General features: G+C 40.3%; 1 protein-coding gene across 19 annotated transcripts in view; it reads right to left on the reverse strand.

Moving 5' to 3' along the window:
• PATJ (PATJ crumbs cell polarity complex component) overlaps nt 1–17,653 on the reverse strand; it is a 424,482-nt gene that overhangs the window by 164,045 nt on the left and 242,784 nt on the right. For all 19 annotated transcript variants that reach the window (XR_013401362.1, XR_013401361.1, XR_013401351.1 and 16 more), the window contains one exon: nt 15,374–15,570. Coding sequence is in view for 16 of the 19 variants with exons in the window: in XM_077954993.1 (XP_077811119.1) it covers nt 15,374–15,570 (197 nt within the window). In the remaining 3 variants the exon portion in view is untranslated. The remainder of the gene's footprint in view (nt 1–15,373; nt 15,571–17,653) is intronic.

Genomic DNA, 17,653 nt, shown 5'->3' on the forward strand with positions numbered 1-17,653 from the left:
AAACGCTTACAACGTAGAGGGCACACACACATACATGTGCACAGAAGCCTAATACATTACTTGTCCGACTCAAACCAGTAGAGAACTGCATGGTTACCTCATTAAATAGATGGAGAAATTGAGGCACAGTGAGTTTAAGAAATTTGACCAACATAACACGTCTAGAATCAGAACTTATAGCCAAAATCTTTCAGTTTAAAAGCTTATTAATTAAAAAACATTCCCTAAGGGTATTTACCTGGGGTGGAAAAAAAGCCATAGAATAAGTAACTCTTTTTTGGCCGGGCGCGGTGGCTCAAGCCTGTAATCCCAGCACTTTGGGAGGCCGAGACGGGCGGATCACAAGGTCAGGAGATCGAGACCATCCTGGCTAACCCGGTGAAACCCCGTCTCTACTAAAAAATACAAAAAACTAGCCGGGCGAGGTGGCAGGCGCCTGTAGTCCCAGCTACTCGGGAGGCTGAGGCAGGAGAATGGCGTAAACCCGGGAGGCGGAGCTTGCAGTAAGCTGAGATCTGGCCACAGCACTCCAGCCCGGGCGACAGAGCGAGACTCCGTCTCAAAAAAAAAAAAAAAAAAAAAAAAAAAGTAACTCTTTTTTTAATTCTCTGAAATTGGAATTCTAATTTATAGGGCTCACAAAGTAGAAACCTCAGATCAAGAAATGCTCCAATGAAAGTATAATAGATATGTTGAATATTTACCCATTTATTCACTTACTCAACAATCATTGCATAAGTGATGAGGATACAGGAATTTTCATTACCATTGTCATCATAGCTGCCATGTATTAAACACTAAGTGTGTTCCAGGTACCAGATTCTCTGAAAGCCACTTTGTAGAAGTGACTTTGTCACATATGGTTGCTACCCTCAAGGATCTGGTACTCTGTAAGTGACATGGTTTTGGAAACAAAGAATTGCATTGCCATATGATGTGTGTAGGCATAAAATAAGAAGCAATTGTCTCATCTTGGAGGTGGGTGTTTGCCCTTAAGAAGGAGTAGACAAATGTTTAGAGAGAAGCTTAGCAGGCACAGGGGAAGTGAGTGGCAAGAGGACTCCACGACTGGGGAAAAGCATACGAAAGGCACGCAGGTGTGAAACTCAAGGTCTCGCTGTAGGAACCACAGGTACCTTTTCAGTGTAGCTTTCAGGCTGGAGAGGAGGGAAGTAGACTGACAGAGATAATAGAGGTAGTTTCTTCTTTCCAAAAATCTTGGGCACTGGCCCCCATTTGAAGAGGATGCCCACTTTCCAAACCACTGCTCCCACTTTGCAGATGGGAGAACCGAAGGGAGGAAAGGGGTGTCAGGTTAGAGATAGGACAGGGCAGATGCCTGGAACTCAGGTGAAACACAATTTCACAATAATGAAAAAAGACTTCTGAATAAATTATCACATTAATTTTTTCCTTGGAAAAGACAAAATAGTGTACAAGAAGCAGCCACTTCTTAATACCTTGGGCAAAGGAGCAGGTTTCAAGGACTCAGTTTAATGGAAATTGCAGTGCTGAAGTAAGATCTTCCACAGCTGCAATTTAATCTATTTCTTGTGAAGTATAATGTTTCCAAAGGATCACATTCATTTAAAAGGCTTAAAGATGAGAGATTTATTTTCTCTCAAACAAAACTAATTAAATTGAAATACATTCTAAAGGCAGCATAATAGTAATATGCAGCTCACGTCTGTCTAAATTTGTTATATGGGGAAAATAGTAAGATATCCTTTTGAATTCTAAACCCTGACATGTTTTTGAAAAATACTGACTTTGAGAAAATTGAGAAATATGTTTCTGTGTTGTTCTAATTTTGAATACAACTGTGGAAGTTGCTCCAATTGCCACAAGCTGTTTCACTTGGCCAAATGAAGTAGGTGACTATAGGTACTTTCCTATTAGCTGCATGGCAAAGGAAAGAATAAATGAATGAAGACACAGTATAATCCACCTCTTATATTGCAGAGGAATCATGGTTTCCTAGGACATGGAGATATTACAGCCTAACTCTATCAATAGTATTGTTAGCCACAAAAGCAGACAGGACTCAGGTGAAAGATGACCTGGAATTTCTTCTTCCAAGAACATCGCTATATGCCACCAGTCAAGACTTTCCCTAAACTAGTAATGCTTAATGTTTCCTCCTTTTCATAAAAACAGCTGATCTAATTAGAACCCCACCTCAATTCTCTCTGTTGCTAGAAATCTTTTCTCTTGCCTTCAAAATATTTTACTTGTCCCTTGTATAGACATAGTCAAAAATCCATTCAATCATCAAAGGACTCTATCAATAAACTCCCTAACTGTGCCCCCTTCCAACTCCAGTTTCTCTCTCTCTCTCTCTTTTTTTTTTTTTTTTTGAGACGGAGTTTCGCTCTTATCGCTTAGGCTGGAGTACAGGGGCACGATCTTGGCTCACTACAACGTCTGCCTCCGGGGATCAAGCGATTCTCCTGCCTCAGCCTCCCAAGTAGCTGGGATTACAGGCATGCGCTACCATACCCAGATAACTTTTTTGTATTTCTGGTAGAGACGGGGTTCCACTATGTTGGCCAGGCTGGCCTCGAACTCCTGAACTCAAATGATGAACTTGTCTCAGCCTCCCAAAGTGCTAGGATTACAGGCATGAGCTACTGTGCCCTGCTCTCTTTTTCTTTCTTTTAAACAGTAATCTTGTTAGTGAATCAGTCCTGCAGGGGCAGGATTACATCATATACAGTTGATAGTTTTTAAAGTATAACTCATAGAGTCCAGCACTGTCACATTGCTCACTATGACAGAGAAGGTTGGTGTTCCTGTACTTTTGTAATGACAACATTGAGACTCACAAACTCAGTGACTTATAAAGGGGTTCTAGGTAAGGAGGTGGCAGAGCCAGAATCCAAGCTCAAGTCTCCTGATCTCAAAGCCTCTACGTAGGTTCGGGGCCTCTGGAATGGGTAACAAGAAGACAGAACTTGGTGCCATGGGACTCCTGCTACCTCTGTAATACTCATCCCAATCACGTGCATCCCCAGCTTCCTGCCACCACTAAAACAACAAAACAAAACCCAGCACCCAATTCTCATTCTATTATTTTTGTACAGTGATAAAGACAGAGAAAAACCCAACTCAAGTGTCAACTTCAAAAACTCTGGGCCGGGCGTGATGGCTCACACCTGTAATCCCAGTACGTTGGGAGGCTGAGGTGGGAGGATCACCTGAGGTCAGAAGTTCGAGACCAGCCTGGTGAAACCCTGTCTCTACTAAAAATACAAAAATTAGCTGGGCATGGTGGCAGGCGCCTGTAATCCCAGCTACTCGGGAGGCTGAGGCAGGAGAATTGCTTGAACTTGGGAGGCAGAGGTTGCAGTGAGCTGAGATGGTACCACTGAACTCCAGCCTGGGCAACAGAACAAGACTCTGCCTAAAAGAAAACCAAAAAAACAACAAAAACAAAAACCACAACTCTGCCTCATCTCAGCACAGTACTACTTTCTTCCTTACCTGTGTATGTAGAGAAAAACTTGCTCTAATGACAAAATTTTCACCTATCAGGTTGCCTAAGGTCTTATAATATCCCGTATTTGCTAGCTTTTGGGGTGGAAGGAGTGGAACGGCCTCTCTTATATACTGATTTTTTGTTTTGTTTTGTTTTGAGATAGAGTCTCACTCTGTCACCCAGGCTGAAGTGCAGTGGTGTGATCTCAGCTCACTGTAACCCCCACCTCCCAGGTTCAAGCAATTCTTGTGGCTCAGCCTCCCAAGTAGCTGAGATTACAGCTGTGTAGCACCATTTTTGGCTAATTTTTGTATTTTTAGTAGACATGCATTTCACCATGTTGGCCAGGCTGGTCTTGAACTCCTGACCTCAGGTGATCTGCCCACCTCAGCCTCCCAAAGTGCTGGGATTACAGGTGTGAGCCACTGTGCCCCACCTCTCTTATATACTGTTAATGAGGCAGAAAATATACAAATAAAGCAAAATACAAAAGGCTAATATAAGAAAACTTCTCTCAATTCTTTTTTTTTTTTTTTTTTTTTTTGAGACGGAGTCTCGCTGTGTCACCCAGGCTGGAGTGCAGTGGCGCGATCTCGGCTCACTGCAAGCTCCGCCTCCCGGGTTTACGCCATTCTCCTGCCTCAGCCTCCGAGTAGCTGGGACTACAGGTGCCCGCCACCACGCCCGGCTAGATTTTTGTATTTTTAGTAGAGACGGGGTTTCACCATGTTAGCCAGGATGGTCTCGATCTCCTGACTTCGTGATCCACCCGCCTCGGCCTCCCAAAGTACTGGGATTACAGGCTTGAGCCACCGCGCCCGGCCGACTTCTCTCAATTCTAAGAGCATATTTTTCCAGGCTGCGTTTCAGTACAGTCACTACAATATCCATAGGACAGGAAGGAAGTTGGGAAGGCGCTGGACAAAGGAGGAAATGGAGGCCCAGAGAACAATCCCAATAGGTTATGGAAGACGTGGGGGAAAACCGCAGAAAGAAGAGTTGAGAGAGGCACTGCTGAAAATTACTCCTATAAATTTCTTCTCCAGCATACGTTCTTGTCACTACTTTTTTTTTTTTTTTTAACAGATTTCTTCAGTAATCTGCTTCTTCAATCATCATTTTTTTACTTTCTATTTTCATGGCACTTTCCATAATTTTAAGATAATTTGGCTCACTGGAGAGACCACACATAAAGCTTTTGTGAGAGCAATAATGAGGACTGCAGTAATAAAAAATAAACGATTGTCATTCCTCCAAGACAAGAATATGGATTTTTGGCCTCAATATTTCAGTGGCATAAGGAAGTATGACTAAATAATTTAACTATTCCCCAAACAAGCCACAGTCAGAAACAAAAATGGCAGAAATAGAACTCAAAAGACTTCATAGCAGGAAACAAAAGAATGAGGCCAACCGATACGAACTAGGTTTTACATAATAGTTTCTGCAGCTGGAAAATAAAACTCTGACTCTCTGAAGGAACTGAAGGGTAAAGGTCTTTAATTATGAAGTTCAGACAAGCTCTCCTAGTGCAAGAACAAGCTTATCAAATTAATTTTCTTCTTCTTTGGTTCTTAGGCGATGAATGTAATTTCACAACTACGTACTACTTTTAATTAATTCGAAGTGGCATTAAATTTTTAGAAGATAGGCTGGGCACAGTGGCTCACATCTGTAATTCCAGCCCTTTGGGAGGTTGAGATGGGAAGATTGCTTGAGCCTAGGAGTTGGAGATCAGCCTGGGCAATTCAGAAAGACTTTGACTCTATAACAAATTAAATAAAAATTAGCTGGGCTGGGCGCAGTGGCTCACGCCTATAATCCCAGAACTTTGGGAGGCGGAGGCAGGCAGATCACTTAAGGTCAGGAGTTTAGACCAGCCTGACCAACATGGTGAAACCCTATCTCTACTAAAAATACAAAAAAAAATTAGCCAGGCCTGGTGGCGTATGCCTATAATCTCAGTTAATCAAGAGGCTGAGGCAGGAGAATAGCTTGAATTTAGGAGGTGGAGGTTGCAGTGAGCTGAGATCATGCCACTGCACTCCAGCCTGGGTGACAGGGTAAGACTCTGTCTCAAAAAGGAAAAAAAAAAAACAAAACCATTATATATATATATATATATATATATATATATATATATATATATATATATATAAGCTGGGCACACTGGCATGCACTTGTAGTCCTAGCTACTCAGGAAGCTGAGGAGGGAGGATTACTGGAGCCCAGGAGTTTCAAGTTACAGTGAGCTATGATCATTCCATTGCACCCCCAGCCTGGGTGACAGAGCGAGACCCTGTCTTTAAACACACACACACACACACACACACACACACACACACACACACACACAAAAAAAAAAAAAAAAAAAACAAACTAAGAAGATAAGAATAGCATGGAATTGTATTGTGAGAAACTATCTTGGGTGTTTTAAACTAGTACTAGATAAATTGCATTAATCTGTATCTACCAAAAGTATTAATACAAAATGGTAATGAATTCACTTATTACCTTCTAGAATCATTATTAATCCAGAACTCAAATAACTTAAAAACATAGCCTTTGAGTCAGAAAAGCCAGTGTCTACATATTTATCCCAACCCTTAATGTCACAGTTTCCTTACCTATGAAATGAGAATTTAAGCACCTACTTCATAGGGTTATGGTAAAAGTTAAGAGAGAGAATGCGTGTAAAGAATTTAGCACTGCCAGGCAAATAGTAAGTACTCAATGTTAGCTCAATTCCCTATTCAGCACCAACCTCACTCCCAATGTCTTTTAATGAGCACATCTTTTGTAACTGAAACTGAGTATAACATAATTGATTACTTAGGGAACATGATTAGCAAGACACAGATAGCTATTGGTGACAATGCTGTAATGACCGGAGGACTGCACTTAGTGTGTGAGGCTGACCACTCAGCCAGCACCACAGTCTTCTGGCGACTTTTAGACTTGTGAACCGGGTTGCAGATCATCTTACGAATAACAAAATGAGGTGACTTTGGCTCTGCATAGGGGAAGGTCATATTCAGGGCTTGCTTACAAAATGTATTTGTGTCAGGTTTAATCACCCGTTTCTTAATAGCTTTGAGATACAATATTGACACACAACAAACCACATACTAAAATGTAATATTTTAGTATTAGTGAATAGTATTTAGTATTAGTGAAACCATAGCTACAATCGAACACTTGATCAATTTATTTTTACACTTTCAGCTATTTAGAACCTATCTCTGGCCAGGCACAGTAGCTCATCCCTATAATCCCAGCACTTTGGGAGGCCAAGGCGGGCAGATCACTTGAGGTCAGGAGTTCAAGACTAGCCTGGCCAACATGGTGACACCACATCTCCACTAAAATACAAAAATTAGCTGGGCCTGGTGGTGTGCACCTGTAATTCCAGGTACTCAGGAGGCTGAGGCACAAGAATTACTTGAACCCAGGAGGCAGAGTTTGCTGTGAGCCAAGATTGTGCCACTGCACTTCAGCCTGGGCGATAGAGCAAGACTCCATCTCAAAAAAAAAAAAAAAAAAAAAAAAAAGAAAAGAACCTATCTCTATTAATAAAGCTACAGGAAAAGTTATTTTCTTGCAATTTTTAATTCTTTGTTCTTCTTCCTGTTCCTCAAACTACTGTTTCTGTAATGGGATATTTTATTACATGAGGTCTCTGAGGGCATAGTTATTTCATTAAGAAACACACTTCATAAAATTGCATCCATGTATGGTAATCTAAAAGCGCCAATCTAGATGACAGAAGCTTCTGACTATAAATTATAAGCAATCTTATCCATACATATGCAGAAGCTAGTGATTTATTAACTACTCTACTGTACTTCCAAACATATCTAAGTTTTCCAGAAGATTTCAAAAACAGTTCACTGGCAGCAAGCAGAGAGTCACGGATAAACTGCTGAGACAGTGGTGCTGGTAAGGGCTCCTGGCAGGAGTTCTGCATAAAGCAGCTGCATGTATACTTGGGCAAGTCATTTAACTTTCATGGTTTCAGTTTTTTCTCTTATAAAATAAATATTACTGGGCCAGGCGTGGTGGCTCAAGCCTCTAATCCCAGCACTTTGGGAGGCCGAGATGGGCGGATCACGAGGTCAGGAGATCGAGACCATCCTGGCTAACACGGTGAAACTCCGTCTCTACTAAAAAATACAAAAAACTAGCCGGGCGAGGTGGCGGGCGCCTGTAGTCCCAGCTACTCGGGAGGCTGAGGCAGGAGAATGGCGTAAACCCGGGAGGCGGAGCTTGCAGTGAGCTGAGATCCGGCCACCGCACTCCAGCCTGGGCGACAGAGCGATACTCTGTTTCAAAAAAACAAAACAAAACAATATAACCTTGGTACAGGGAAAAGCCTTTCAAATTATTACCAAAACAATAATGGAAAATAATCATGTGTTTTCTTACATAAAAATTAAAAACTTTGTGTTCACACACACACACGGAGTCAGAAGAAAGACACACATACACACACACATATATATACAGTCAGAGGACAGAGCGAGACTCCGTCTCAAAAAAAAAAATTAAAAAATATTGCTGGACACTGAGATCTGAGATTACCTGTAGCTCTGTCTTTATCTGTGACAAATATGAGACACATTCATGCTTTTGATTTTTTCATGGTTCTTAAATATCATTTTACACATGTGCAAAATAACAGGATTTTACTTGGGTTATCCTTCAGGTAAATGATACAAAGGGAATGTACTGCACACTTCTTCTATCTCAAAAGGCTTGGGAGCCAGACGAAACACAGCTCAATATACTAGCCCGATCAGTTGTGCACTTCTTGTGCCACCCACTTTGTTCCTTCTGGCTGCTTCTGGAACCTGACAAATCACTCCAATTCCCTGCACATCCCCATCAACTCTTTTTTTCCACATTTGCACTGAAGGGAAGATGATAAATGAATCCTATATTCACATGACAGCCCCATGCCCAGGCCTGTGCGTTTTCCGGGACTAATTGCTTTGGGAAAGCCAATACTCTAGCGTAAGTCTCATTCCAGTCTACATGGTAATTATATGTTAATGCCTTTTGAAATTAATTCAGTAACCCTCTTACTAGCGTGGAAGTAAAGGGTAAAGAAGCTGAGATTTAATCATATTGTCTTTCAGGGGCTTAATGTAAAATTTCTTTTGTATGTGAACTGAGCCATTGATGGACAGAATGTGCTGACTGCTCTTCCACTGTAATGATGCAGTCCCACAGCAAAACTGCTAGCAAATGTTACACCAAAAGTCTGTCATGCACAGGGCTCTCAAAGAGAAGCTGAGTTTCTGGCTTCAAAGAAGCCACAATGTATGCTTGACCTCTCTTTTTGCTATTTTCTATAAATTAGCCTCATCTAAGGGTCTGAAGGAATTAAGATCAGGTATAAATAAAAGGAAACTGTGAGCAAAGCCATACCATAGAGACAAAACAGTAATGATAAATCATATATGCAAACAATGAAGTTATAAAAATAATCAAGATACTGAGCATTTTACTTCAATTGAGGGAGGGACTATACAAATAAACAGTGTCAGGGGGTAAAGCAACCACTCATGATTGCTCTCAGAAACCCAACAGGTATAATCTAAAAGCCCACTTGCAAATGCTTCCTATATAATTCAGTATAATTCTACAATCTACTACACTGCAATATCCAAAGAACAGCTATTATAACACTGGCTTTAGCTTTCTTGGCTCATCATTAAATCAATTTCCTATACTCAACTCAAAAGCACATTGGAGTCGGGATTATACTATATACAAATTCTTCACATATCATAGAATAATAATTGAAAATTTTTTTGTCGGGCACAGTGGCTCACGCCTATAATCCCAGCACTTTGGGAGACTGAGGAGGGCAGATCACGAGGTCAGGAGATCGAGATCACCTGGCTAACATGGTGAAACCCTGTGTCTACTAAAAATACAAAAAAATTAGCTGGGTGCAGTGGCGGGTGCCTGTAGTCCCAGCTACTTGGGAGGCTGAGGCAGGAGAATGGTGTGAACCCGGAAGGCGGAACTTGCAGTGAGCCAAGATGGCGCCACTGCACTCCGGCCTGGGCAACAGAGCAAGACTCTGTCTCAAAAAAAAAAAAAAAAAAAAGAAAAAAGAAAATTTTTCTGAGCTCTAAAAAGAAATCAGGGAAATGGTTCTTACATTAATTTAATTCTCTATCATCCCTGACCTAAAGCCCAATGAGAAGATGGGTTATAAATGCTTAAGAATCCTGTATATGGGCTGGGCACAGTGGCTCACTCCTGTAATCCTAACACTTTGGGAGGCTGAGGCAGGTGGATCACCTGAGGTCAGGAGTTTGAGACCAGCCTGACCAATATGGTGAAACCCTGTCTCTACTAAATACAAAGAATTAGCCAGGCGTGGTAGCATGCACCTGTAATCCCAGCTACTTGGGAGGCTGAGGCAGGAGAATTGCTTGAACCTGGGAGGCGGAGGTTGCAGTGAGCCAAGATGGCGCCATTGCACTCCAGCCTGGGCAACAAGAGCAAAACTCTGACTTGGGAACAACAACAACAACAAGAATCTTGTATATGCATTTTTCCATTCTCCCAGCTCTTCAGGATGTTGTATGGAGCCATCAAGGAATAAAAAGATGACTTCTCTATGGGACATACTTTCAGAGACAAAGGCATTAATATATATGAACTAAAAAGAACTGAGCTAAACAACTCTGAACAAAATATGAATAAAATCAAAATCATCTGAAATGTATTAAGGTATTGCTATGTACCAGATACTCTCACTAATTCCCACAGTATCTTCTGAGGTTGATGCTGTACAATCACTAGACTGGAAGCTCTGTGAGGGCAGGTATTATGTATTTTGTTCACCAATAGAGAATCTACACTTTGTTCATACAGTGCCTGCTATATGACAGATGCACAGTAAGATATTTGCTGAATGAATTAATAATCTCCATTTGAAAAAGGAGGTAGCTGAGGCTTAGAGAAGATAAACAATTAGCCAAAGATACATGATGCCAGAATCTGTATTCCAACGATTTGTATCATTCTTTTGTATTCGTTATCTTTTTTTTTAACTACAGAATCTTTGTGGAGTGATGGGGAGTTAAGTTATTGGTATGTTTAATCTTTCTGCTCATTCCGTCTCTGCATGAAGATGAAGTTGCTGAACTGCAATGAAAGGGCCAAATTCTGGCCGGGCGCGATGGCTCAAGCCTGTAATCCCAGCACTTTGGGAGGCCGAGACGGGCGGATCACAAGGTCAGGAGATCGAGACCATCCTGGCTGACACGGTGAAACCCCGTCTCTACTAAAAAATACAAAAACTTAGCCGGGCGAGGTGGCGGGCGCCTGTAGTCCCAGCTACTCGGGAGGCTGAGGCGGGAGAATGGCGTAAACCCGGGAGGCGGAGCTTGCAGTGAGCTGAGATCTGGCCACTACACTCCAGCCTGGGCAACAGCGCGAGACTCCGTCTCAAAAAAAAAAAAAAAAAAAAAAAAAAAAAAAAAAAAAAAAGAAAGGGCCAAATTCAGAAAGTCAAAGGAAAGAATAGAAGGACTCCAATAAAGCAAAATGTTCTTATTTTTTATCCAGCAGAGTTCTTCCAGACTCCAGCTTAGCAAACAGATACCTGAAGTTTCTAAGGGGGTGGAAGTCTGTTTTAATTAACAGTTAACTATTCACCATGCTGTGCTATTGTGATATAATCAGAAATACATATTTGTTCTCTGCTTGCAGTTTCTGGCACAGAGCTCCTAAAACCCTTGTAATTTCCTGAGCAACAGGGGTGCTAGGTGCTAGGTACATCTTTTTTTTTTTTTTTTTTTTTGGGGGGTTTTCCTTTTTATTTAATCAAAGACTGGTGAAAAAACATAAATACAGCACAATTACTTCAGATCATTCTTCATATTGTATACACACAAACCCATGAACATAATCTGAAAGAAAGCTGTAGACAGCAATGAAATGCATACAGCTTTTTCTTCCCTCACTCAAAAAAAAGTTTAAACACACAAACTTAGAATCTCATCAGCACACACTCTCTTGTGACAAATGATTCAGACATAAATAGTGGGTGCAAAGAAACTATATGCTAACATATGAATAACCTTTGTTCATGAAAAAACAGAAGCAGCCATAATGATTAAGATACTTTCAGTTACCGATAACTAGTTGTGCCCTAAAGGGCATTATCAAAAGAGAAATCATGCCGCAGAGAAAAGCGATATATAGACACAATGAGAAAATAAACTGCAAGATGAATGCATGCATGTTTAATACTGGAAAAATCACAGCCCTCCAAAATTTCTGCACATTTGTTATAAAAGCCCTCTGCACTCAACTAAAATTAAAATGATCTTAAAAGGATAATACTTGTAAAGTTTAAGTCTTCTTAGCCACAGAAATTGCAATGGAAATAAATGTTCAGAGTCATTTTCAAAACAAAACCAAAACAAAACCAAAACAAAAATCTATTCTTCCGATGACATGCAAGACACACTGCTCTACATTCCCAATGACTAGGAAAAAAACCCTCGAGTCAGTTTTTAGTTTGCAGATGCTCAAGGATTTTGTATTCCAGCAGGAGTTCAAATCTTTTTTTGTTTTAATATTTGGTCTCTGATCTGGGTTCCTGACACAGAGCTCCTAATCCCTTGGAATTCCTTGGGCAACAAGAGTGTCTTTTGTTCTAATGAGGCAACTGTTGGTGGGTTCTTGAATGGGAGATGATTGCCAGAAGGACCAAACCACGGCTAAAAGCTTGGAATGTTCAGTTCTGACCCTCAGGGAGAATGAGGTAATAATTGCTCATGCCTACATGATGAAGCCTTAATAAAAACCCCTGAACTATGGGGTTTGAATAGCTCTTGGCTTGCTGAACATGTGGACCTGTCTGAAGGGTAGCACACCAAGACAGGGCATGGAAACTCTGCCCTCCCCTTCACTTACACCTCAATCTGTATATTTGTCTCTTCATCTGCTTGTTCGCCCGTATCTTCCTAACTTCCTTTATGGCTAAATGTAAGTAAATCGTTTCCCTGTCTTCTGTGAGCCATCCTAGGAAATTAATCAAACCTGAGTAGGGGTTCACGGAAACTCCCAATTAAGAGCTGGTTGGTCAGAAGTTCAGGTCATAACCTGGGATTGCGAATGGCCTCTAAAGTGGTGGGAGACAGTGTTGCGGGACTGAGCCCTTAACCTGTGGGACTGACGCTGTCTCCAGGTACCTAGTGTCAGAACTGAATTGAATCATAGGATACTCAATTGCTGTCAGCTGGAGAACTGCTTGGCATGTGGGGGACAATCTTCACACATTTGATGTCAGCTGATGTTCTGCTGTCTAAGACAAGGAAAACTCTTTACCTCCTACATACATTATGCTGAGCAACTTCTGAAATATAACCAATAATCAAAAGCATTGAGACAAGTTATGGTAGGTCTTCTGAGTCCGGTGCTTGCTGCCGCATACATAGTGCTGAATTTTGTGTTTGACCCGTAAAATACTCTCATTACTCTGCAGCCACAGCTCATTTGTTACCAGTGTCTAATAAAATGTCAGACAGAGAAATAAAATACCCGTGCTCCTGTTGTTCTGGATACCACAGGACATTCCATCTTGAGTCTTAATAAGGTAGAAAGAATGGAACAAGAATCCTCATATTCCAAATTATAGCCTTTGGAGTGTTTCCATATACCAAGCAAGACAGGAAATCTCTGTCTAGATATGTATAACACAACAGAGTGACTTAATATACATGATTCCCTAAAGATGAAAGCATAAAAAATCAGGAATCTCCTGAATCTAAACAAACTGGGTTGGTTAAAGAAGTTCCACGGCGATCAGGCCCGGTGGCTCATGCCTGTAATCCCAGCACTTTGGGAAGCCGAGGTGGGTGGATCACTTGAGGTCGGGAGTTCGAGACCAGCCCGACCAACATGGAGAAAGCCTGTCTCTACTAAAAATACAAAAATTAGCCGGGCATGGTGGCGCTTGCCTGTAATCCTGGCTACTTGGGAGGCTAAGGCAGGAGAATCTCTTGAACCTGGGAGGCGGAGGTTGCGGCGAACCAAGATCGCGCCATTGCACTCCAGCTTGGGCAACAAGAGGGAAACTCCGTCTCAAAAAAAAAAAAAAAAAAAAAAAGTCCCATGGGGAGCACAGTATACCTCAGTGGCTGTAGCATGGGTCTTGGAGTCTGGCAAGCCTGGGTTCTTAACCACACTTAGTCACTTAGTTCTGCAATATTAGGTATGTTATTTACCCAGTTTCTCATCCATAAAATGGAGATAATAATAGTTGTTACCATAAAGCGTTCTTAAGAATACTGAATACAAATATGTACAATGCATATGTGCAGTGCTAGTAATAACTGAGTACACTGGCTCTAACTTTCATCATTTTTACTACCGCCATCGCTTTTGTCTCATCTCTGAGGAAGTCTCTAAACATAAGCCAAAGGAAACAAACTGAGGTAATGAATAATATTAGTTACATAAGGTCATCTTTGACTTTATTTATGTAATGATTATGCTAGTCAGGGTTATGACCCAATGTGGGTCCCATTCAGGATGCTATATCATAAAAGAACAAGAAAAGAAAAGTATTCCTGGAAGTGACTTCTTTGCAGATACAGGTTTTAAGTGGGAAGAAGCAACCAGCGATTGGAAGAAAGAGTTGATGGTGATGGTCTTCCTGGTGCACCTGGCCAGCTGTGGCAGTAGTTATTATTAGGCAAGTAAAATTATGGATGACTGTAAATTCTATTCTGAGTCAAGTCTGAGGAGGAAATCATAAAATGCAAAATCAGTAAGCCTTCATTTCAAGTAAGCAGTCTAACACTCAGCGTCTCCATGATTTAGCTCGCCTAAATGTCCTAAAGTTGGAACATTTTATCAAACAGGCCTTAAAGCACAATGGTTTACAGAGAGCTACAAGTCAAACTGCCTGCCACTGAATCCTAACACCATCATTTACTTTGTGATCTCACCAGTAAAAGAGGTTGTTCTGTTTGGTACCAGGTATATTTTAGCAGTTATTGTCATCATCATCATCATCATCATCATCATATCATCATCATTATTGCATTTCTCATTTTGTAATATAAATATCTTTTCATGTCTGTTTTCTTCTTCTAAACTGTGAGCTATACTAATGAAGGAACTGGATGTCTTCATCTCTTTTTCTGTTTCTGGTCCTAATAGACACTCAGAAGTGTTAGCTGAAAGAATGAGTGAATGAACAACCAAATGAGTATCAAACTAAGATAAGCTCAGAACAGATACCTTGAATTTAAGTGTAGAAGAATAATAACCTTTTCAGATTATTAATGGAATTATCTAGAGTAATTTAAAGAGGATCAGTCATCTTCTTAGCTTCTCTTTTGTCTATTCTATTCCTAAAGAAAGAACCTATGTAACCTTAACCCATATCCTGAACTTCACAGACATTAACTATTATTTTTGAGACGTTCACAGGCTCTTGTTGGCTGTAACATCTTCCCCACTTGCCTCCCCCAAAAAACTGAAGAACAATAACAGTTACACATATGATTAATTCAAAGCCCAAAGAGAATTTTGATAAATACTACCAAAATTAGGTTAATATACAAACAAATTAATTTTGAATATTTAAAAATTGATATTAAAAACAAAGGTTTTAATATGTTTCGATGATATTTTACTGAAGAACTTCTAAAATATTCTGTGAGATTAGTTTTCACATAAGCAGCAAATAACATTTGCAAGCAACATTTCTGTTCTTGCTTTGAAAAATGATTTTAAGTAGTTGAAGGAAATATAATTTGACATCATTCTTTTCTTTCACCTCATTTTCCTGTAGAACATCCACTGCACCCATCCACTTCACCAAAAGACAAGTTAAAAACATATGCTTCTCACCTCTAAGAGTTCATCTCCAATACGCATTCGTCCATCTGTGGCAGCAGGTCCTTCCGGGTTAATTCCCACCACAAATATGCTCATGCGTGATCGGTCTTTATTACCAGCAAGGCTGAGTCCAAGTCCATTCTTATCTTTTTCAAGTTCAATAATGTGCAGTTCTCCAGGCAGATCTGCATATCTTTGTCTGATTTTTTCTATTAAAAGAATTTTTAAAACATTAAATAGAGTAGCTTGATCTGTATTATTGAGATGTCAGCATTTCCCCGTCCTTACTGTGATTTCTCAACCACGGTACCCTTTTTGTTTTTGAAGAGACAGAGTCTTGCTATATTGCCCAGACTGGAGTGCTGCAGTGGCCGTTCACAGGCGTGACTATAGCACACTGCAGCCTCCAACTTCTGCCTCAGCCTCCCAAGTAGCCGGAACTACTAGTATGTGGCACTGTGCCAACCTCTATAATAATTTATTTTTGAGAATGAAGGTACTTAAGGCCATGCATGGCCTTAGATGTAGGTTACAGTTAAAAATTATTTTATTTCCTGCTAAGAAGTTTAACTCACCCATAAGACCTTCTGATTGTTCAGGTTCACACTGGCCTAGACTTTCTGTGGACTCTTCTTACCTAAGTCAATCAACACAAAGTGGCAGAAACCATGGTCCCTTTCCTATCTGCCCCAACCCAACCGCACTACAAACGGAAACAAAAATATTAACCGAGCACCAGATTTAAGGCAAGCAAAGTGTTTGGTCTTAGAGAGATAATGCTGAACAAAACAATCATGCTTTCTCCTCTTAGGACTTATGGTCCAGTAGGAAAGAAAATCAACAATTAATTCTAAATAATTACATTAATATATATTAAATAATTACATTAATATATATTAATACGAAGGGTACCAAATAACACTGGGTTATGGGAGCAAAAGCAAGAGGAATTAAGGGTGTTGGTTTAGCTGTCATATTTGAATTCATTCCACAAATCTACCACTTACTCAATACCTAACAATGAATACACTGTTTTATCTATCTCTATGAGGTTCCACTTCTTCATCTATAAATGTTACTATCCATTTCATGGATGTTGAGAAAATTAAACAACATACATGTTAAAGGGCTTAGCGGCTCATAGTTTATAGGTGTTCTATACTTCTCTTATTCCATCTTCTGTCTCACTTTGCTACCTCTATGTTAGGGTCAAAAGGACCTGTTTTAGGAGATGGCTGGCTATGTCTCACTTGTGTTGGTTCTGTGCAGCAAAACCACACTGACAAATCAGTGTGAGGATAGCACTGCCTTAAGCATGTCCTGTGCCCCACACAGCACAAGATCAGGCCAGGTGTGCCACCACACTCAAAAGCTACATGTCTACTACCATGGCTGGAAGCAATCATCTCAACAGCTTTTAAATAACAAATTGGTAGACTGTGACACTCTTGGAACTCTAAATGCTCATTCTAATGCTTCACTTATATTACATTTGCTGTCCTTAGGAGGGAACCTTGCAAATTAAAAGCTCAAGTCAAATCATTTGTCTTAAGGTAGAGTGGGGAAGAAGACAGCCCAGTCCACTCCATCGCTTTACCAGACTCAACAAACACTGCTTTATAAGTGAGTAGATAAATTTAAACTCATAAAAATGACTTTATGCATGAATTTATAATAAAAGAATAAGGCATAAGGGGGGCTTATTTTAGAATGAAAATAAATCTGCTTTACAAGAATTTTGAAGAGAATCTTAAAGAACTCTCACTGAACAAAGCTTGTTACTAATAAATGAACATATTTAGCAAAATACAGTAAAATGAAGGACTTGCAAGATCACAAAACTGTTAACTACATAGGAAAAGAGTTAAGTCATATTTACACTGAAGTGAATAAATACAAGGCATTTTTGCTGGTCGGCAACCAAGAACAAGATGCTGTGTGGGTACTTGAATGAATAGAGACGAGTAAGACATGCATTACAATAAAGATGCTCACACAGCATAATAGGAGAGATAAAGTTAACACAACAAATATTCAACGACTGCAATTATTTTTTAAATTCCCAACCATTACGACTGCTGGTCACTGAATAAATACTAACTTATTAATTAGATCAGTGAATAAACACTAAATTAATTATGCCACCAATAATTGCTTTTATTTTATTTTATTTTTTGAGATGAAGTCTCACTCTGTCACTCAGGCTGGAGTGCAGTGGTGCGATCTTGGGTCACGGCAACCTCCACCTCCCAGATTCTTGTGCTTCAGCCTCCTGAGTTGCTGGGATCACAG

This window comes from Macaca mulatta, chromosome 1 (genome assembly GCF_049350105.2).
Source record: "Macaca mulatta isolate MMU2019108-1 chromosome 1, T2T-MMU8v2.0, whole genome shotgun sequence".
NCBI lineage: Eukaryota > Metazoa > Chordata > Mammalia > Primates > Cercopithecidae > Macaca > Macaca mulatta.